The sequence below is a fragment of the Hippoglossus hippoglossus genome, chromosome 5, assembly GCF_009819705.1.
Source record: "Hippoglossus hippoglossus isolate fHipHip1 chromosome 5, fHipHip1.pri, whole genome shotgun sequence".
Lineage (NCBI taxonomy): Eukaryota > Metazoa > Chordata > Actinopteri > Pleuronectiformes > Pleuronectidae > Hippoglossus > Hippoglossus hippoglossus.
In genome coordinates, this window is record NC_047155.1 from 16345362 (window position 1) to 16366885 (window position 21524).

The 21524-nt window shown below is 42.5% G+C and overlaps 1 protein-coding gene across 7 annotated transcripts in view; it reads right to left on the reverse strand.

Moving 5' to 3' along the window:
* Window positions 1-21524, reverse strand: part of LOC117761880 (inositol 1,4,5-trisphosphate receptor type 1) — an 82334-nt gene that overhangs the window by 42356 nt on the left and 18454 nt on the right. For 2 of the 7 annotated variants that reach the window (XR_004613897.1, XM_034586189.1), the window contains 34 exons: window positions 20830-20976; window positions 20583-20678; window positions 19970-20014; window positions 18857-19011; window positions 17768-17867; window positions 17318-17478; window positions 17076-17217; window positions 16749-16907; window positions 16212-16384; window positions 15400-15519; window positions 14640-14834; window positions 14284-14535; window positions 14054-14195; window positions 13812-13965; window positions 13533-13723; window positions 13305-13437; window positions 13163-13217; window positions 12907-13072; window positions 12429-12602; window positions 12253-12327; window positions 12002-12139; window positions 11794-11919; window positions 11485-11685; window positions 11138-11389; window positions 10254-10379; window positions 10034-10162; window positions 8725-8751; window positions 8179-8299; window positions 7900-8084; window positions 7664-7812; window positions 7473-7584; window positions 6678-6713; window positions 2006-2053; window positions 609-741 (listed from right to left, as the gene is read on the reverse strand). Coding sequence is in view for 6 of the 7 variants with exons in the window: in XM_034586189.1 (XP_034442080.1) it covers window positions 609-741; window positions 2006-2053; window positions 6678-6713; window positions 7473-7584; window positions 7664-7812; window positions 7900-8084; window positions 8179-8299; window positions 8725-8751; window positions 10034-10162; window positions 10254-10379; window positions 11138-11389; window positions 11485-11685; window positions 11794-11919; window positions 12002-12139; window positions 12253-12327; window positions 12429-12602; window positions 12907-13072; window positions 13163-13217; window positions 13305-13437; window positions 13533-13723; window positions 13812-13965; window positions 14054-14195; window positions 14284-14535; window positions 14640-14834; window positions 15400-15519; window positions 16212-16384; window positions 16749-16907; window positions 17076-17217; window positions 17318-17478; window positions 17768-17867; window positions 18857-19011; window positions 19970-20014; window positions 20583-20678; window positions 20830-20976 (4618 nt within the window). In the remaining variant the exon portion in view is untranslated. The remainder of the gene's footprint in view (window positions 1-608; window positions 742-2005; window positions 2054-6677; window positions 6714-7472; window positions 7585-7663; window positions 7813-7899; window positions 8085-8178; window positions 8300-8724; window positions 8752-10033; window positions 10163-10253; window positions 10380-11137; window positions 11390-11484; window positions 11686-11793; window positions 11920-12001; window positions 12140-12252; window positions 12328-12428; window positions 12603-12906; window positions 13073-13162; window positions 13218-13304; window positions 13438-13532; window positions 13724-13811; window positions 13966-14053; window positions 14196-14283; window positions 14536-14639; window positions 14835-15399; window positions 15520-16211; window positions 16385-16748; window positions 16908-17075; window positions 17218-17317; window positions 17479-17767; window positions 17868-18856; window positions 19012-19969; window positions 20015-20582; window positions 20679-20829; window positions 20977-21524) is intronic. The other 5 variants (XM_034586190.1, XM_034586191.1, XM_034586193.1 and 2 more) reach the window with 5 other exon arrangements.

The following is a 21524-nucleotide window of genomic DNA, read 5'->3' on the forward strand; positions in this document are numbered from 1 at the left end:
CCTGTATGATCTGATTAATGTGACATGATATATGCTTCATACCAATATCTCAAACAGAGGCACGACCACTGCACAGATACGTTGCTTCAGTATTTTGACTGCAGATAGAAACACAATGACCATGTTATCAGGTAGTGATAAGCGTGTTGTGCTCTGCGTGCTCAAAGGGCAGCTCGCAGCACAACTCTGATAACCAGCTCAGGGCCAGACAGGACCCATCCTTATGTTACTTCATCTGAGAGGAACCTTGCTCTGCTGTGACTTCAGGGACAGTTTTCCCTTCCTCTTTAAGCCCTATGAGACAAATTGTGATTGTGAAAATGGAAATAAAATTTGATCGATTGATTGATTTTTTGACTAACCAAAAGTAAAGCATATGTAGACTTTGCCCCCCTGATAGTAGTTTTAGTCAGTACTGGCAACAGAGTCATGCCTCTCTCTGTCAGAGGCTGCTGGTTAATGTTTCTCTGAAGCATCAGCTCACACAGAGCTACTGTTCTCATGGCCTTGGCTGAACCGGCTCAGCTGCACTTCCTGCTGTACAAAAATTAACGGCAAACTTCTGTGATCCGTGTCGGAGATGCGCAACAACTGTCACGCTGTCCCACCTGATTGGCTTTTGCCCGGTCCTACCGGACTGAGGGGGCCATTTGCGAATGACGTCAGGCTGTCCCTCCGCCCACCACTCTGATGGAAGTTGCCATAGTAACGGTTCACCAGAATCTGTCTCAGCGCTTCGCCCTAAGAGAGGAGAAGAAATGGAGGGATGTAATGACGTTATGTCAGCAACGGGGAGAGAGGGGTTGTTGTATAACAGGGAGACATTCATCCTCAGTGATACACTGCGTATTTTAGATTTCTTTAAAAGACACTTAAACACCCCCTGACCTCACACAATGACAGCCTGCCATCACGGCAACGCTCTGTAATCCACAGGCATGGAGCGAGAACGCATAAACTTTTCAATTTAAATATTTAATTTAAAGACTTCCTTAATTTCTATGCATTAAAAAGCGTAAACTGAAGTATACGTCATTTAACACCCACGCAACCGCTGTTATCACCAGCAGCAGTGACTCTGTGCAGTGACAATGTGAGGTCCTGGTTTTCACTTAGACAGACCTGGGGCCGGCCCTCCCACACTGTGACTCATCCACTGTCGAGCAGTCAGCAGCACGACTTTGACGTTGTTATGGCAACCGCAGCCCATAGCTACCTGAAAGACCTCCCATGGGATACAGGGAAAGAAATGAAAGAGAATGGGGGTTTTTTTGTGTGCGTGCGTGCGTGTGTGTTTTTTTGCGTTATTATGTGAAAATCATTGTCAACTGTGGGTGGTCCTTGATAGACGACAGTGGCATTAGGTTAGCTCTGCTGCCATTGTTATGCTCTGGAGGTCAGGATTAGTTTAAGCGGGAGGTGTTAAGAACATTATTCTCATCTTTTATTGGCAGAATCAACGGAGAGTAACAGCATGAGAGTCATGAGCCGAACCTTCGTGCTCTCCTGTCTGGACGTTATCTAAACTGTCCTCACAAGACCCACACATTTCATCAACACCTAAATAGTTGCAGAACATACCTGCTTCCAAAATACTTCTCTTCTATTGAAGATAATTATATATTGATCATCTGTGATCAATATTGTTACTGTGGAATATATATATGAGAGCCTGTCTCTTTAATAGAACCACCTGAGGCTGGTAATGTCGTTGCATTGCCATGAACTCCATTGGAGAAAAAATGCGAGAAAATATATCCTGAAAGTTATGTCATGCATTGTTAAGTTAGGACTGTGTGTGTGTGTGTGTGTCTGACTGTTTGGGATTGAGAGTCGAGTGGTTTGATCTTACTGCACTCGAAGCAGTGAAGAGTGATCAGAAACACAAACAGCAGGGAGAGAAAGTACATTTTGTGCATTTTGTTAGTTTGAATCTTAATATCTCAACGTGAACCTCTATAGAAGTGGAGTTACAATAAGCCGCCATGCTGTTGTAAGTACCTACCCGCTTCTGATCCTCCAACAGCTTCTCCGGCTGGTTCTGATCCAGCTGCTGGGTGCAGTGAGGCATGTGAGCGCAGCCGTCCAACAGATACAAACACAGGGTTAGTATTCATGCAGCACAGAAAGGGCAGTTCTCAGGTTAATAACCGCATCTTGTATCGACTCAGCAGTTTACAGTGGCCATGCAAAAGGAATTTCCTGAAGGTGAGTTGTCATGCAGTCACTGCCATGTTTAGAAACTAAGGAAATATGATGGTTGTGGAGGGATAAAGAGAGTAGAGACAGGGGATGTGCACAGTGTGGACTATTAATACTAATAATAAAATGTTAAAAGACATGTCCAGTGTGAGTGGATCTTTTGATAATTTTCTGAATTCCCTTAAACACACTATAAAAGGTTGTATTTCATTATGACAATCTTTTTGCTCTTCATTTCAATATAATTTCAATTATCAAGTTGTTCTTTTAAAGGAGTAGTTAGACATCTTGGGAACGAGGCTGATTTGTTTTCTTGCTAAGAGTATAAAAAGACATTGATATACATAGACTGTATATAAAGATGGACGACGTGACAGCTCTCTCAAAGTGAAGCCATGACCTTGACCTTTGACCACCCAGTGCTAGTCAGGTCATCTTTGAGTCCAAGTGAATGTTTGTGCCAAATGTAATGAAGTTCCCTTTGGCTGTTCATGATATATCACGATCACAGGAGTATAGGAGGTGGAGATGGACTGGGACTGAGTAAAAAAACACAGACGTCAAGTGGGACACTTTCTACTCGTGGTTTGGCTTTTTAAGTTAATGTACTTACATGGTTCTTGCTGTTCTGGGTTTGTACCCTCAAAGTTGAATGCACTTATTGTAAGTTGCCGAGGATAAAAGCGTCAGCTAAATGAAATGTAATGTAATGTACTTCTCTTAGCATGAGTGAGACTAGAACAACGGTCAGTCTCATTTGCTTTTTTCATTGCAGACAATTGCAGGAAATCCCCATGTTTTTGCGATACAATTTCGACTGAGAGCTTTCTTTCAACTGAAAATTGTATTAAATAAAACTATAATGTAAAGTGACCTGTGACATGTGTAAGACACAGAAGACCAAATTCCTCACAATCCTCTTTGGAGAGAAATAAACACAGATTTTTCTTCTGTATTAATCACCACATTAGAAACACAAAATAAAAACATAACAGAAACCAACAGATATACTGCCAGTGGTTATATAGCTTCACACAATTATATACATATATATATATATATATAAAATCATAAAACGTAAATCACACTGGAGCTGTCATTTAAAGTCAGGGATGAATAATATGAGCGGTTCACACTTTGAGCAACAAGATGAAACACATACAAATCACATTTGTGTCCCAAGTAGCTTTTTACGGTAAAAAAAAAAAAAAAAATGTTATGTAAAAGACACTCAAGGAGGGGCAGGAGTTGGGAGGGGAGAGGGGTGATGGGGTTAGAGTTACATAATCACCCCAAAAGGAACCAGGCCAGTAAACCAGTGACCCAGAGCTGTTTACAGTGGCCATCTGTCACCAAACACACTGAGGGCAAGAGAGGGAGAGCAACTGAAACACAGTGAGGGAGAGAGAGGAAAACACACACACACACACACACACACACACACACACACACACACACACACACACACACACACACACACACACACACACACACACACACACACACACACACACACAGTTGGACTAAGATCAAGATCCTTTAAGTCTGTCCTACACAATAGAAGCTTAGTTACAACCTCCATCAAAGAATAGAGTATCAGTAGCTTCATGTAAAGGGTTAGGGGTTAGGGTTAGAAGAAAGAGAAAGTGACAGGCCGACAGATGTGAAAGAAGAAAACAGAAAACAGAAAATATACTCATACAAATACTTGGTGGTACACAAAGTGCAAATGATGTCATTTCACTTTATTATTTAAAGGCTACACCATGTCTGCCACAGCTCACGTGCACTTGTTTACTTTATGATTATCCGTGTATTGTTCCTATTACTTGTGATTTTTAAGATATATTTCAAACTCACTTTTGAGAAATTGAAGACAACACAGTGAGGCAGAGTTCAGGAAAAGGTCAGGGTGGGGGGTGGGGGGTTGGGGTGAGCAGCATCTTGCACTAGTCTGTGGATACTGCCTCACCGTCGCCACAACAGACCGAGAGACCGCAGAGACATGCTGCTGATGATCAGTGAAGATATGTGCAGTCATTCGCCCCCACGTCTGACCACAGACACCACGGAGCAACCCATCACAACCCATCACAACTGCCACATCCGCCCTGAACACAGCGCATTCCACCAAACTGGAAACTCCCGGGGGCAAACCCCTGATCTCACATCTCTTGCTTCGACAATAGAGGAAATGAATGTGCGCACACATGCACATAGAGTTCATTCTACTCCATGTTTCGGGTGTTTTTTTAGAGTGAGTAAATAAACATGTCTTCACAGACTGAAACTCAGTCATGTTGGCGGTGAATGCCCTTTAACCACTCGCCAGAAAAGCAGACGAACTGTAAAATCAATCCTGTCTTGACCAGATATGAGGGTGGGAGAAAATGTGTGGAAGAAATAACATTTAAAAAAAAGAACCAGATGCTGATCTTGAAATCTAACAGTCGAGAGGAATATTTTTTTCTTCCTCATTCGTCCACTCAGAGAGTTGCCAAGTGAACAAACAGGGAGGTAAGGGGGATGACTTTTTCCATCACGGAGGGCTTGCATAACTGCTTAGACCAGACCACACGCACACGAGACGCCAGGTATAAGAGAGGAGAGCCTGAGAGCAAAACGCTTTGTATCCTGAACTGCTCTGGCTCTTACATAACTCTGATCAACAAAAAGCCGCGAATCTGGCCGATAATTAACAATGACATTTAGCGGAGCACACGTCAGGGAAGGTCAAAATACACCTCATGCTGTAAAGCTGCCTCGCCTGTTGTGCAGAACATTACAGAATAAAATCGCACCTCTTGTGACCCTTATAAGTTATTCTGCTGCGCTCCAAGTTCAGCAGAGGACACAAGAGCCTCTATCAAACCATAACTCTATCAAACCATAACTAACACTCACAGACAACTTGATTAAGTTTACACAGGGCTGACGTGTGCATGTGCGTGTTTGCATCCAGGTGAGAAATAATGGGTGTGAGTGGAAGTGGTGAGTATTTGTCGTGCAGCCAGTTGACGGATTGTGTCACAATGTTTTAATGGGGCCTAAAAGGGAGACAAAGAGAGAGAGAGGACAACAAATACGAAGATTGGCACACGGTGGCGAGGAGCAGGTTTCCCCTCGAGCGCCACTCTTACATCAGAGCTGCTTTTCGTGTGTGGACGGACAGAGATACAACACTTAACAGGTGCGTGCAGGGATCATGTCTCTCTCACGCGCTCATGCAAATAGCCCCTCACCACACACACACACAGACAGACACACACACACAGCAGTGTGGGTAAACAGCTCCTCTACACACTGCGCTCAACAATTTTATTGGCAATTATGGCTGAAGGTCACACATCAGCGGAGGGGCTGAGTTCCAGGAAAAAAAAGCCTGGTTCTTATGTAACCTCAGCCCAGAATTGGCAGGGGCCCAGGAATCGTGCAGTTTGCAGGGAAGGGAAACTAGGACACAGCCTCAATGACTGCCACAGCCCCACACCTTCATTTTAAATTCTCCAACACACAGGCAGCCCACACACAGCCACAGTGCCCCCTATTGGTGTCGAAAGGAGATACAGGGGAAACACCCTTGGAAAAAAGCTGCACATTGCCAGACACACTATAAAACCTGCATGAGAGAACAAAGGCGATTTTATGGCTTTATTATCTTGATGTTTTTTTTTTTTATGAAACCATGCATAGATATGGAACACCGACTTGTGAATCATTGAAATTGTGATTGCTACTTTCTGATATGTGTATTTCTTTGGTTATTACATTCTCTCCTTCATCCTGCTGCGACCAAGTCTTATTTTATTTAAAACATATGATCTATGTCCCCTGATCAGCGCTGCACTGACCTTTTTATTTTATGTGGCTCTTATTATTTAGAATTTCTTTTCCGATGAATATCAGCCTCTGCTTGTTGCATCTTTTCAGATCTGGGATCTGTTTTAATGCAGCTTGTGAGCGTTAAACAAAATGTGAAATCGATTTCTGACCGGAATAAATGTTAACGTACGTCCCAACGTGACTTTTACTTGATCTGCTGAACACAGAAGTAGGGCATGTAAATATCCGGCGTGAGGACAGCGAGCAGACACACGCAGCACTGGCAGCCGGCCCAGCCTGCGAGTGACTCACCTTGGAACTTGGAAAACCACAAGTCTGTAGAGCAATATGTAGTAAAGCCACAGCACCAGCACACACCCCCCCCTCTATCTCCTTGTCTCTCTGCCTCTTACCATTTTTAATTCATCCACACTCCCTGTTTTACAGCAGACAGTGCAGCAGGTGCAGAAGGAAGAACCAGCCTACTACTACTTGTTACCAGCTGTGCCTAGAGCCCCTGCTAACTACAACACGAGGCCACGGCAGCTGCTACAACACGAGACAGATACTAGTGCAGCTACTAGTGTTACGCAGACACAACAGACAGGAGCTCAAGGGAACAAGGGCATAAATACAAGAAAAGGAGAAACAACCTTAGGCAAATCCATCTCATCATCAAAGGCCCTGAGCTGAAAGAGAACAGAGGGTTTAGAGGGTTAGATCACTTCACAAGGAGGAAGATTCAGTATGTAAGTTCAGTGAGTTCCACCTGTGGATCTACTTATTTATTTCCAGAGTTAAGTATAAATAGGACTTATGAACGGAGTGAGCAGAGTTAGTGCAGTCTCATACAGTAGTGACTGTGGCTGGAAGCATCTCAAAGAAGTGACTGCAGAGGAGAAAGTGAATGTATCTATATGTGCCTGTGCCTGTGCCTGTGCGTGCGTGTGCGTGTGTGTGTACTTGTTTTTGTCCTTTCCAGTGTAAACACTAACCCTGAACAGTTGACCTCATGGGGACCAAAGCCCAGTCCTACTGAGGCCAAACATATTTTCTGTTGTGCTGGTTAAAGATAGGGTTGGTAATTTGTTTCTGAAACACTTCTTATCTTATTTGTTGAAATCCTCTTTACGTCCTGATAACCCGATAAAGTGTAGCCTGCTCTTGCTAGCTTTTCCAGGATTACCAACCCTAGCTTTAAGGTTAGGCATGACTTAGTTAGGGATAAGGTTTTGCTGAGGCTGTCCACAATGAATGGAAGTGTATGCAAAGTCCTAATATGGTTAGCTGCACAAACATGTGTGTGTGTGTGTGTGTGTGTGTGTGTGTGTGTGTGTGTGTGTGTGTGTGTGTGTGTGTGTTGCTAGCTCCTATAAAACGACATATAAAAATGTGTGTCATCCCACTGGAGAAATACCGTGATGTCTGAACTTGGCAGCTCCTCCTACCTTCTCTCCATAACCTCGGTCTTTAGTCATCATCTCTCGCAGCGTCTGCAGAACTTTGATGCACAGTCGCTCCTCGTTTTCCTCCAGCAGCTGCTTGGTATGTTTGATCAGCCTGCGCAAGCACATTAGTTCATTAGGCCTCATTTCTAGGTACATTTACACACAATCATGGACATATTTGTATCCCTTACTTGCATATGAAACCCCCGCTCTCACACTTCTTGCGCGAGTCTGTGTTTTCGGGGAAGAGCAGCTCAGGCCTGTGAAGCACGTCCACCAGAACCGACAACTCAGCCTGGACCAGCGGACGCAGACGGTCCTCCAGAGCCGACACAATGTCCTAGAGCGCAGGCGAAGAAACACACTTAATGCTTGCATGAATGTTAAAATCGTGCATGATGCACAAACACACATATGCATACTGTACCTGCAGCCTCTCGATAATGTTCCTGTAGTCCCGTGAGGCCGTCACCACAGAGTCTCTGCGTGTGGCGTTGCGAGCAGAGAGTCTCCAGCTCATGGCGGTCTTCTGCACGATGTTGTTGGACTTGACAAACAGATTGTTCACTTGATTGTCCAGGTCCACTGGGATGGCTATAGCTCTGCCTTTCGCTGTAGGTACACACACATACGCACACAGGGATTCAGACTAGTATGTGCTTGTGAGATTTTTAGAAGTTGCGTTTGGGTAGTGTCTTGTTCTTACCAACATCAGAGAGCACCTTTATACAGTTCTCCACAGAGCCCTTCTGGACCGGGACCAGCCAGTTACAGTGGTAGATCCTGAACACAGCCTGCAACAGCTGCACAAAGACTGGCTGCCTGGTCTGAGAGGACGATAAAAGAAAAGGCAGAGGGGATGTCGATTATTTTATATTTTTTTAACATTATCATTATTATTATTTATCATTACATTTATCTGACTGGAAGTAACTTCTCTAGTCATGAAAGACAGAAACTGTCCCGTGAGGAAATGAAAGATCTGTCATCTACAGCACCTGCAGGCGGGACTGTAGGCTTTTTGTTTTCGTAGTACTTACAGACACAAATCTGTGTGTGTGTGAGAGTGTGTGTGTGTGTGCGCATGTGTGTGATACAGGTGACAGCACCTGCAGTGTGAGATCAGCATACTGACACAGTGGTGCTTTGTTACTTTTTTACAGAGACCCACCAATCCCCAAGCAAACATGTGCCCAAATCCAGCCCAGTGAAGAATCTGTAACACCATGCTGGATTAAATCTCAATAAATACCTGAAATATTTTTACCACCAGAGATGCCTCCAGCAGAGGAAACAAGCAGTGAGAAAATTAAACATGCACAGGAAATAATCAATACGCTTCATGCACATACTTCCAAAAACATTCCGATGCATTTCAGAGACAAAACATGCTTCTGTAGTGAGTGACAGCATAATTACTGTTAGAGAAAATGATAGATTATATTACCAGAGCACTGAAAATACTTTACATAAGCAAACGTCTAGAAGTTTGCTTATGTAACAAAAGGGGGAATTTTTATGCATCGACAAAAGGAGCCAACAATCATAATCAACTACAGGACTTTGTAAAATGTTAGTAGCTCTATTACTGGAACATTAGAGACACAACTCTGACCAATACAAATGGTAAGAGAGGGGGGGATGGTTAATAAGGAAGGAGGTCACATGTAGATATTAGGAGAAATGAGCCCCTGATTTTAAACCATCCATCATCTGTCTTGTGTCCCAATTCTTAGAAAACACCATAATTAAGCTACTCTTAAATTTGATACATTTCAAGGTATATTCAAAGAAAGACGACCTTTTACCAAGAGAGTAAAGTGGACATTTAAGACACGGCAAACTTGTGAGTCAAGAGAGATGAGGAGTCTGCTCAGAGAGTTCACAGCAACATGTTCAGTTGAACGCCTGGTTTTACAGACACACACTAAACCCAACTCTTTTCTGTTGTATTGAAACAAAAATACATCTGCTGTTATTTGACTCATCCTGTGAATGAACAGTACTTTTCCCAAATGTATATTAGCTGCAAATTAGCAATAAAGTATTTGCACTGCTTAATCTATTTTGCACTCTTCTAGTTTAAACTCCAAACACAGCAGTTAAGATCCTATCTACCCTGTGACCTTTTGACTGCATACTTAAATGTTGTATGCCTATGTGTCACCTGTGTACTTGTATATTGTGTAACTCATATGTTGTGTAATTATATCTCTACTTATATGTTTGCACCAGGGGATAAGATAGAATCTGCATTTCAATCAATATGTCCTGTGCATTTGGCAGAATTGACAATAAAGTTGACTTTGAGATCAAATTTTTGTGTCTTGGAGTCTTGTTCTTATATAATTTTATATTTACTTCGATTTAAATCTCTTCTATTATTATTCCATCCCTCTTTACCTGTATTTATTCTGTACTTGGTCTGCAATATTATCCAAATTTCCCCCATGGGGATCGATTATATTTAGCACATTCAGAGCTACTGCACATGATTTTAAACTCTCTTGTCTATTATCTCATACAGCAGTTGTTCCTGTCATGTAGTTGCAGTTATCTACCTGCAGGCTGGTGCTCTGGTCCGAAAAAGGCGAGCTGAAAAAAGTTGTCACGATGCTCATGATGGTCTCCGTCACATAGCGCTCCAGAACGGTGTCCGCATGTTTACGATCACTTGTGTTGTTGCACACCTGGAAACCCCCAAAACACAACAGATTTTAGCGTTATTCCAATTTCCTGCATGATGTTATTGTTTCCATAGAAACCCCACTTGTTCCTTACCCTGCAAATGTCAACCAGGAAGTTCTCAAAAAGTTTCCACATGTGGTTTGAGGTGTAGATCTCTTTCATTTCCACCTCAGTGTCCACGTAGCAGTGGTTCAGGAAGTTGATGTAGGCGATCTTCACCTGAAACGTAGTAATTAGGGTTTAAGTGAAAACATGGTTCTAGTACAGGATGGTTGATGTTCAAATACAAGGAAGTAAAATAAGTTGAAGAATCTGTTATTTCAATAGTGCTTTATCAATACAACTCTTGCACAGTGCAGAAGCTACAAGTTTAAAGAGAAAGAGGAGAAAATATGTATGTAGTCCAGTTCTGTTTAAGATTGTTTAAAGTAAAAAAAAGATATGATAGAAGACAAATGATAGAAGACAAATGATGCCATGATGCTGTTGTTAATGTGGTCATTTATTATTTAACTCTATCAAGAAGATTGTGTTTAACATCTGTGTTTGTTTGTCTGTGTGTTAGTCAGCAGGATTACATTAAAACTACTGAGTGGATTATCAAAAAACTTGGTGGAAGGATGTGGAATGTGTGAGGAGAGAACTAATTCAATTTTGGTGGATTTGTTTTACTCACTATCTTCACAATTGCTGGACAGTGTTTTTCAACATTTTCGTTGATTTCTAAGAGAATAATTCATGGACTTTGATGAAAAAAAATCCGAGATGTTTAGGGGAGTGTGTGCAATTTGGTGCAGATCGACCAAAAATCGGGATCTAGTGAATTTAAATGTGGTTTTATAAGGGAACTGTTGTGCTTTGGGGGAAGTATGACATTGTAGTTACAGTTTTTGAACTGAGATACAATGAGAACCTCTTTGTAAGCCTCTTATCGCTGCTAAAATCCTCATCATATCTTTGTCCACGGCGGCTCTCACCTCAGGGATGCAGTCCTCGTGCGTTACCACACGCACTATGTCATCCAGTGGTAACAGAGAGTTACACTTGATCTCTGTGTAGACGTTTTTGCCCTCGGTGCAGACGGCCAAGAGCTCCACCAGGTGAATGTGGTACATCAAAGGACTGTTCTCATCCATGCGGTCACGCTCCGACCGCATCATCTGGACCAATGTGTGGAAGGAGGCACGGTCATTGTAGAAGACCAAAACGTCTTCGCCGGCATTCACGAGCTGTAGGGAAGAAACATAAACATGCACAATTACATCAGGCTGAAACTGCAGCACAGACATACAGGTAGAATTGAAGTGTGGAAACCAGGGATGACCTCTGCCATGACGATGTCCTGACACTTCTTGATGAACTTGTTCTCTGCTTTGACAATTGTCTGCAGGAATTTGAGATACTGGACGTTGCGGCCGTGTGTCTCGATGCAGTGGACAAAATGCTGCACCACGCGCTCGTTGATCTCACTACACAGCTGGAAGTTGTTCATGAAGATGTGCTGCATGGTGATGGCTTCCAAAATCTGGACAAAAGGAAAACGGGAGAAGCTTCAGAACAGAAAGCCGCTGAGGAAAGTCAAGAGTATTGATTACGAGTATTGAGTGGTGCATGACCGAGCATGACCTCTCACCCCTGGGTTGAGGAAAAGATTGATGTGCTTGTGCAGCAGGGCTTGGTTCTGCTGGTTTCCTGCACAGAAGTTCTGCAGGAACTGATGGGCGAGCTTCATGATGTCCTGCATACGTAAATCTTCTCCCTGGAGGTGAACAAGACTGATGTGAATATATGTCCAAAAAGCATGTCAGAGAGCATCATTTTCCTGAAAGCTGCACACATACCTTCTCATAGGGGATCTGTAGGAGCTCTAGGACCACGGCATGAGCTCCCATGTTCCTCAAAAGTCTCTGCTGCTGTTTCTTGCTCTTCCTACCCGACAGGCCTTCTTGGACACACAACCTGCTGAGCCGCAGCAGGATCTGAGCAGGAAGTAAGGAGCGAAACAAAATGTAAGGAGGTGAAATGAAATAAAATGCAACATAATGTGCGATTCATGCAGATTGAAGCTTGCAAGATGGAGTAAGATAGTGACCTCTTTCACCACTCTGTAGTTGTAACTGCTCGTACTTTCTGGTTTCTTCGGTTTGTCTGTGCCCCCAGAGTCTCCCTACGGAAAATCAGAAGCAGTGTATCAGAGAACAAGAGTTCTTACTGTCGCTGAGATTCTGCAGTATAGTTTGATTCTTCTTAACATACAACATACTGCACCTTTTTATTTTGTGACTCAGCGGACAGCCCCTCTCCTGTGTCCATGCCTTCATCAGGCCCCTGCCTCTTGTACACCCACAGCTCAGACTTCTCTACGATGGAGCGCAGCTGGTCCAGGTCCGACTTTATTTGCTTGTAATTTTCCACATCTTGGCTGGTGACCAACAACTGGACCTATTAACACAAACACTCAGCTACCAGGTTTTTGAGGCAACACCTGCTAAAACTAATGTGGTCTAGTAAAAAAGGGCTGCAATAAATCCTCCCTTTATAAAACTGACACTGTTCAGTTGTTGGTTCTGTTGATGCTGTAAGGCTTTTCTACGTCAATGAGTGTTTACACCACTGTGCATGAGGGAGGACTCCATCCCCTTTATAGTTTACGAGCTTATGCTGCAAGTCATGTGGGTAAAAAGAATCAAGAGCACCTTAAGTAGTAACAAATGGTATTCTCTGTGTGTATGAGGCGTCAGGATACCTGCTTGAACGCCTGCAGAACCTCCTGCCTTTGGCTGAAGTGCCTGAAGAGCAGATGTAGAGCTCTGGACACCAGAGGAGGATAATCATGCATGGTTAAATGGAGGAGGACCCTCAGGAAGGTCCGACCGCCATGGTCGTCCAGGTCCAGCGGGGTGTTCTCTTCACTGAAATCACATAAAAAAAAACACGCTAACAATGAAAACATGTCATTTTGTGTGTATTTTGTGATTCTTTCTGTATAGAGACTGTGATACCTGCCACCAAAAATCCCCTCTGCCTGCTCCTCTATGTGTTCGAAATCCAAAGCACCTGGAATCACAGTGTTTTCTGTAACTAGCACAGTTCTTCTCATTTGTTACATGATTTGTGTAAAACACAGCTGTATATGAATCTGACCTGGCATATTGTTTGGTCCCTCCACTGCTCCAGTTACAGATAATTCACTCTGAGAGTTACTCTCATCAAACTCCCTCTTAAATATGGACAGCAGACAGGAGATCCTGTAGTCCAGACGGACATTCAGGATAAACTACAGGACAGGACAGAAAATAACAGGGAAGTGAATATACATGTGTGTAGTATATGCTTGTACATGCATGTAAGTATACTTGTGTGTCCTTTAACCTGCAGGATCTCTATGATTTTAAGTTTGGTGTCCATGACCAGTATGTCCTGTTTCTCTGGTTCAGTCTGAGTCTTGACTGTGTCTCCATTCGAGCTGATGGTGGACGTTGTGGGAAGGAAGCCTCCTCCTCTCAGAACTACTTGGGACATCAGCTCCCCGACTCCATGAATAGACCTCATCACATTACTGCCTAGAAACACACACACACACACACACACAGCTCAACTTCATGTCCATTGAACGTTTGCTCCTCCAGCAGCCACCCAGGGCGTTCATACCTTTACTCTCATCTCCTTTGTCCAGTTTGTCGAAAGGGAAAATCGTGCTGACGTGGACACAGTCTAGAATAGCCAGCAGGATCTTTGTTAGTCTCAACAGGTCACTGAAGTTGTAGAAACCAAAATAAATCAGGTTCCTGGCCAGATTCACCACCTGAATAAGAAAGATAAATGTATTAAACTGATGTGCGACATGTGCTTTCTATGTGTGTTAATATATAAACAGATTGTGTCTGACTGACCTCGAATGTGAGCTTGTTCTTTTCCTTATCTGCAAAGGGGAAGCTCTGACACACGACATCTCGCAGGTAGTTCTCAACAAACTCCATGGTCTGCGAGAATCTCTCTTTAATTTCATCTTTGGATGTTCCATCATTGTCATAGCTGCAATACAATAGAACAACCACACATTTATCAACAACAAATTTCAAAGAGAAATATCCTGAAATGAACATCGACTAAATCCGCTCACTCGTCAATGGCGATCTCTGATGGGATCTCCGACCAGAGTCGTGCGTATTTGACAGGCGTGACCTGCTCCTGAGGGTCACGGTCCACGTGCATGTGCAGCATCATGCGACAGAAGGAGGCCCGCAGGTCATAGGGCAGGTCCTCGTCCGACATGCATCGTAAGATCAGGTCCACGTCCAGCTGGCCAGAGATCTTGTTGATGGCTAAATACTGACGGTCCAAACACATCCTGGCAAACAGGTTCAGCTGGTACCTGCAGTGGATATACACACAGTCTTGGACTCACTTTAAAACTGGAAAATGATGATCACACAGTCATCATCGGCTCAACCTCAAGTCAGATAGTCCAGTGTCTACCTGTAGTAACTGATCACCTCCTGGTCCTCCTTCTGGCCCTCCTTGGCATCCTGGGCCAGCTCCCTGATGCTTTTACTGCGGATCTCTTTATTGCTGTCCTTCCAGAACAACCACACCTCCTCCTCATCTTCCTCCGACTCCACGGAGCTCTCCCCGAGAGGCGCACCCTCGATCTCAAATCTGGACAGGACCAGTCTGCAGAGAGAGCGGGTAATGGAGACAAATATTACACATCAGTTTTTATTATGCTGATAAAGAGCATTAGGATTAGATACAAAGACTTGCTACATCATTATTACTTGTTGGAAAGGATGTGATGAGCCTTATATACACACTGTTACTCATACAGAGATGTATCAGAATCTTTGATATGTTCCATTAGGGCTGTAACTGACAATTGTTTTCATTATCAATCAATCTATAAGATGCCATTCCCAGACCTCAATGTCCCTTAAATTGCACATTTTGTCTGATATTAAAGTAGTGGACATTTATCAATCAGAAGAGAGCAATGAATATTAATTAACAGATTTAATAAATAGTATTAAATCATCACAACCTAATTTGCCTGTTTGTTTTTGTTTACTTTACAAAACAGAGTATATCTATATGACTAAGTACAGTGGTTGTTAGCAGACAATTTTATTTTTGTATTGTAAATTGATTAGTGAAATAATTGATATAAATTACATTTTATACCTGCTGTAGAAGTGAAGAGGAGAAGACAGGCATAGATGAAGGTGGAGGCAGGAGTACTCACTTGGTTTCTATGAGGATGTCTGCGTTAGCTGGATCCAGCACTGCGTTACAGATGAGCTCCTGTGTCACAGGGATGGACTTATTCATTGACACACACAAGTCTGACAGGTAGTCCAGGAACCTGGACACACACACACACATACACACACACACACACACACACAACACATTCAAAATTCAAAAAGGATTTCAAGAAATATACTAAAGTATACTTAAGATTTTTGAGTTAAAATCAAATGCGGAATACTCTTATTGGTCAGTTACTGGTGATGATAGTTCCCTGAGTACATTCATGTAAAGAGGATATACTGTGTGATCATACTCAGATTACGATCAGGGTATAAATTTGCACTTTGGGATTTTTTGCAAACAATAGAGAGAGAGTGAGACAAAAGAGAACATATCAGACCAGTACTAGAATCACTTCACTGGTTGCTAATAACATAGAGGACTAAAGACATTTTTAAAGCCAAAAATGTCTTACACTGTCTTCTATTCTCGATTTTTGATTCGATTATGCTCCCATCTGCTCACATAGGTCACTTAGTGTTAGCTGGCTGAACGTGCCACACTCAAACTACAAAATACAGTGAAGCAGCTCTCTGTAATTATGATAAGTAACCATGTCTTTACTTTTACTGTAGCCTTATACTTGCATTAACCCTTTTGTCATACATTTTTTTGTTTTAACATCTTTTACTGTCTTAAAATGTTCTGTTTTTAAGCTCGTTTATGCAAATGATCAATCATGATCTAATCATTTCCTCTTTGAGTCTGTCTCTGGTGCACAGACAGGCGGACGCACACACAAACCTTGGCTCTCGGTTCTTGCGGACCAGACTAACGAATGTGTCGATCTCCGCAGCCGTGATGTGCTTCTCCAGCAGCTTGCGGTTGTTGTGGAGCAGAGCCGTGATCGTGTCCTCGGCCAGGACGTCATAGCCGATCTGTTTCTGCATGAAGCGGAACTGTTTGGCAATATACTCCTGCAGGAACAAAGACGCAACCGGTCAGAACATATGTGCACAAACAAAAGCAGGATTTAGGCTGTAATGTGGTTAAAGAGAAATAGACTGTTCCTAGAAAAGGGGAATGTGGTATTTCACAATAACACGCATTTGTTATAGCTTGAGGTCGAATCACACTGTGGTTCTCTGTCCTCTTATCAGCAGACAATCTAAATGGTCTTATACAGGACAGTAAATTAGATTCAGGGTATTTTTTATGTTTTTGTCAATGCGTCTTTCACCATCTATTCAATTCACTGAAGGAAATGTGGAATGCAGCTTTATACGAACTCCATGAGCACGAACGCCCACGTCACACTGTGCCAGGACTGACAAGCCGTACCTGGTTCTTGCGGTAGTCCTGCTGAGAGTGACGCAAAACCCGGTAACACAGGCGGCAGATATGTCTGAAGGGGGCATGACGCTGGTCAGCCAGCTCCTCCAGTCGCAGCATGGGCCCATCGCCACTGTCTGTGAAGGGAGCCTGCAGCAGCTTGAAGATCTGAATAGACAGGTGAGGTTGAGAGAATTGTAACCACACTGAAGTAAAGGCGGAAACGATTTTCACACAGGCAGACGGCCGGACAACCCTGCCACTTCGGGTTATAATACGGGGGGGGGGGGGGGCGGAGAGTGTGTGTTTAAAATGTTTGCTGTATTCACACATCACCTGTTTGAGAATGTTCTGTTCTCTCATGAGTTTCTGTCGCTCTCGGTTCGGTTTGTTGACCATGATCTCTAGAACATCCTGTCCGTTGTTGGGAATGTCCACAACGAAGAACACCAGATCCTCCAGGAGCTTAGTGACCGCTCTGGTTTTATATTAAAAAAAACACACAAAGCAGTTACTCTTCACCATCTTGTTCCTGTTTTATAAAAGTTCACAGAGTGGAACCACCGTGCAATTTATACCTCCTCTCATTCTGAGTGATGGTGCCTTTTTCCAGCTTTCCAGCAATAGAGGCCAACACTTTACTGGCATCGTTGGCAAAGTCCAGGTCTCTCACCTCAGCCGGAGAGACGGGCACAATGGCAAATGCCTCTTTGTCCTCTTTCAGTGAAGATGTGCCGATCTTGAATTAAAACAGAAATGCACAACAGAGAGATATGTGGTATTTTTGAGTATTTACAGTATTTTTCCCTAAAAACTTAAATTTATTGTGAAAAAAAACCAACAACCATGTGCATAGACAGAGCAACTTGCACATGATATTCAGAATATTCTAAAACCCTTCCCTCAGGGTGGAGGGGCTGCAGACAGGCTTTTTAAACTGGCAAAAGTTGGTTTCGATTTTAACTACCACAAAAGCTGCGACAGTTTACTGGTGATATATACATACGGGTAAATGAACTGTCACTTACACGCAGCATGACGGGTTTCTCCTCCTCCTTATCGATTGGTTGGTTGGTGCTGTGAACCCACGTGTTGGTGCACAGGTGTCTGAGGCGCACATATGAGTTCCTGCAAACAGATTTTTATACTGATATTTATGTTTGCATATTGGGTTAATACGTGGACTACACACACACACATACTCATTCCTAAAATACACAGATGCCTTGCTACTACTCTTTGGACATAACTGACTCAAATATAAAGCAAAACATAAAGTCAAGTAGTTTGCATTTATAGCAATGTTGTAAGGAAGGTGGTGGCAGAATAAGCATTTAGATCTTCTATTTAAGTAACAGCACTAATATTCTTTTACAAGTACAAATCTAAATTTGACTAGTAATTTAAATTGAGTAAAACGTATAATAGAAAGATTCATGTATTATTATTGTATATTTCATATCATTGGATTCTTCAATCATGGATACATTAATATGCAAGGAGTCAGTTATGAGGTCACTGTATAAAAGAAGACATATGTTGCTGGCAAGGTAAAATTCTTGTGATCATTGCATGGCTGAGGATTATCTTAAAGATTTATAAAAAAAGAAAATTTTAGTAGAAATAAACGGAAGGGTGAATTCCAAATCGTTACCTTTGTGACCCATTGATACACTATAGGTTCTCAGTTACACAAGAAACACAACAGCAACATTTTTAGAGCTTCCTCTTCTGGGGAAAGTCTGGTGAAAGTATTTCTAGTGAACAGATGTTGTAACAGATACTAAAGAAATCCTCCTATGCCTGCCACACACACACACACACACACACACACACACACACACACACACACACACACACACACACACACACACACACACACACACACACACACACACACACACACACACACACACACACACACACACACACACACAATGATAATACATGTTGGAAGTCCCCTGTTTGTAACGGGTCCGCTGTTTGGTTTTCAGTGGAAAGAGCGACAGACCAGACAACTGACAGTGTCCCTCCTTCTTTTCTGCACACACCGGTACGAGCTGGTTGGAAACACTTCACAAACTTTATTACCACCTTTATCTTTATGGTCTTCCTACCTGGGTACGAGCGAGTCTCCCCCTCTCAATGTGGTGGGGTCCAGTTCAAATATGGAGGAAATGTCATTTCCATCAGGAACGGACACTAGAGTGTACATGACTTTGTCCTGGATGTTTCTCAGACGGGCTCTCAAGGCTTCTTGCTCTGAGTCCAGCTAAAGAGACAGAAACAAAACACTATCTGCTTAGAAATCACCACTTATAACCACACAATCAGCGACTGAGATTATCTGATGTGAGAGTCAAGTCAAGTATTTTTTCTTCATTAGTTGATTTTACCAAATATAATGTCACAAATGTCTTGATGACTTCCTTTTGTTTGTTTGTCAGCAGGATTACACAAAATCAACAGAACTGATTCCCATGAAACCCGGTGGAGGGATGGGACATGGACCGAGAAAGAACTGATTACATTTTGGGACAGGGTGTTTTTGATACTTTCCCAGAAAATAAAAGCATAGATCTTGATTTTTAAAAGTCGGCCATATTTAGGGAACTGATGTCCCTGAGTGTGTGCAGTTTGGTCTCAGCTTGACTGACTTTGAGGGGCCTTGACGGAGGTTCGTGCTCTACAGAGTGCCATCCTACGTAAAGCAAATAATAGAAGAGAGGCACAATGACTTACATCAAACAAGTCTCAGCTTTATTCTTGATTAAATTAGTTGGATCAGATTATCTTTCCTATTTTTGCGTCATATCTGCAAAAGGACTCATGATTAATGAACATTTTCTTCATCTCAATGCGGCTTTCTTTTTTTTGCAGATGTGAACACCTTGAAGATGTTGAAAGTCACAGCCGCTTCATTGAGTGATGTGGCAGAAAGACACATTCACAATGCAAGGCTGCCACCTGCTGTTTACTGACATGTACTACCTCCGCAAGAGTTGGTTTATAAGAAGATCAATTCTCAGTTTAATTGCATCAATGTGTTTACCTTTAAAATTGTGTAAAGTCTACATATTGTTACCATGGTTACTGGCAGTTTACTGCACCTTGGTTTTACAACAGTATTGTCGTCGTATTGGAGATAAATTGAAAATAATAAACAGTGATTTATTGGTGACTGTTACAGTAATAATCTGCAGACCAGTCTATCAACATGATTTACTTACTGAGGAGCGGGACTCCAGGCACTCCTCTTCATATGCTGGATTCACCTGCAGAAATACAGTAGAGTGGTTCAGCAGCTGGAAGCAGAAGCAAGTGTAGATACCATCATTTTAGTCTAAATCACTACTTTATAGGCCTTTAAAGCTGCTTCCCAGTTAGGTAACTATGTGCAAAGAGAAAAAAGTGTGAAAAGTGTAAAAGAATATTTTACTCTACAACTGCTGCTATTTACTACATCCTGTGGAGGTGCATAAATTAAGTATTTTTGCACTCTCAATCCATTTTTGCACTATTCCGATTTGCACTACTCTTTTCCTATCCACCATGTGCGTTATGACTGCATACTATGTCGTACTGTGTATTATGTTTTGAGTACTTAATAAGTTGCATACTTATATGTTCTGTCTACTTATATGTTAACCCCCGGGGATCAGAGAGAAACAGCATTTCAACCGTGTCTATGTCCTGTACATATGGCAGAATTGACACTAAAGTTGAAAATACAACCATAATATGTCAATATAATAACGTAAAGGGTCTTTGGTTATTTAAATTCAGTTGAAATTTGTTGCTTTGTTCTAATCCCAGTAAACATAGTGTCCATGGTGGACAGACCTCTGCAGCCAGGTAGTGTCCAGTGGCCAGGTGTTTGAACCTGAACAGGCTGTTCCAGTAGCCTGCCCCCCCTCTGCACGGGTCATGCTGCACAACCTATAACCAGAGCAAAAAGTAGTAATAACTAAACCATACAATCCAAAGAATTCAATGACACAGACTCAAAAGTTAACTGCTGGCATTGAGAAAACAGCTAAACTACCAAAACACAATTAGCAAAACCAACTCTAAAAATACTCTCCCTCACCTCGATCTCCCACAGGGCTTTGCTGCTGGTTGCCGAGGTAGCTGACTGCCGTCCAGTAGTGCGTAGGAAGACATATTGTTTTCTTCTGTGATCATCACATGTGAGGAATTTCTCTTGCTCTGCATGAAATAACCGAACCACATCTCCCTGGACAGAAGACAAATATTTGTTACCGTCAAAAGAATTCAGCCTAAATTTAAAACCAACGTATTACACAGAGACAAACATTACAAAATTAATATTTATTCTTGCTACAACACATTTTATATCTCACAGAATAAATCCCCTATTTTAAGCCAGAGCCTATTCATATTTATTATAATGTAAGATTTCAGTGTGGACCTTAGACTGTGTATAAAAATGGACGACATGACAGCTCCCCAAAAATGAAGCCAAAGCATCTGAACAGCCCCCTGGTGGCTGACTGCAGTATAGGTCATGAATCCAGCCTGCTCCATATTAATGGATTGGACGATTCCCCAATCGCTAGAGCACAGACTCTGCCTCCAAATGTGGAAGATGGCAGTGTTCATATCCAGGATATTTCTGGATAGTGGAAGGAAGTGGAGACACATCGTCCATCTTCATGGACAGTTTCATTTGTAATTTACGTCCACTCAGCTCTTAGGGTGGACATAAAACAACACCTACAGTTGGAAAATAATTTACTAAGGAAAAAACCAAAACAACAAGTT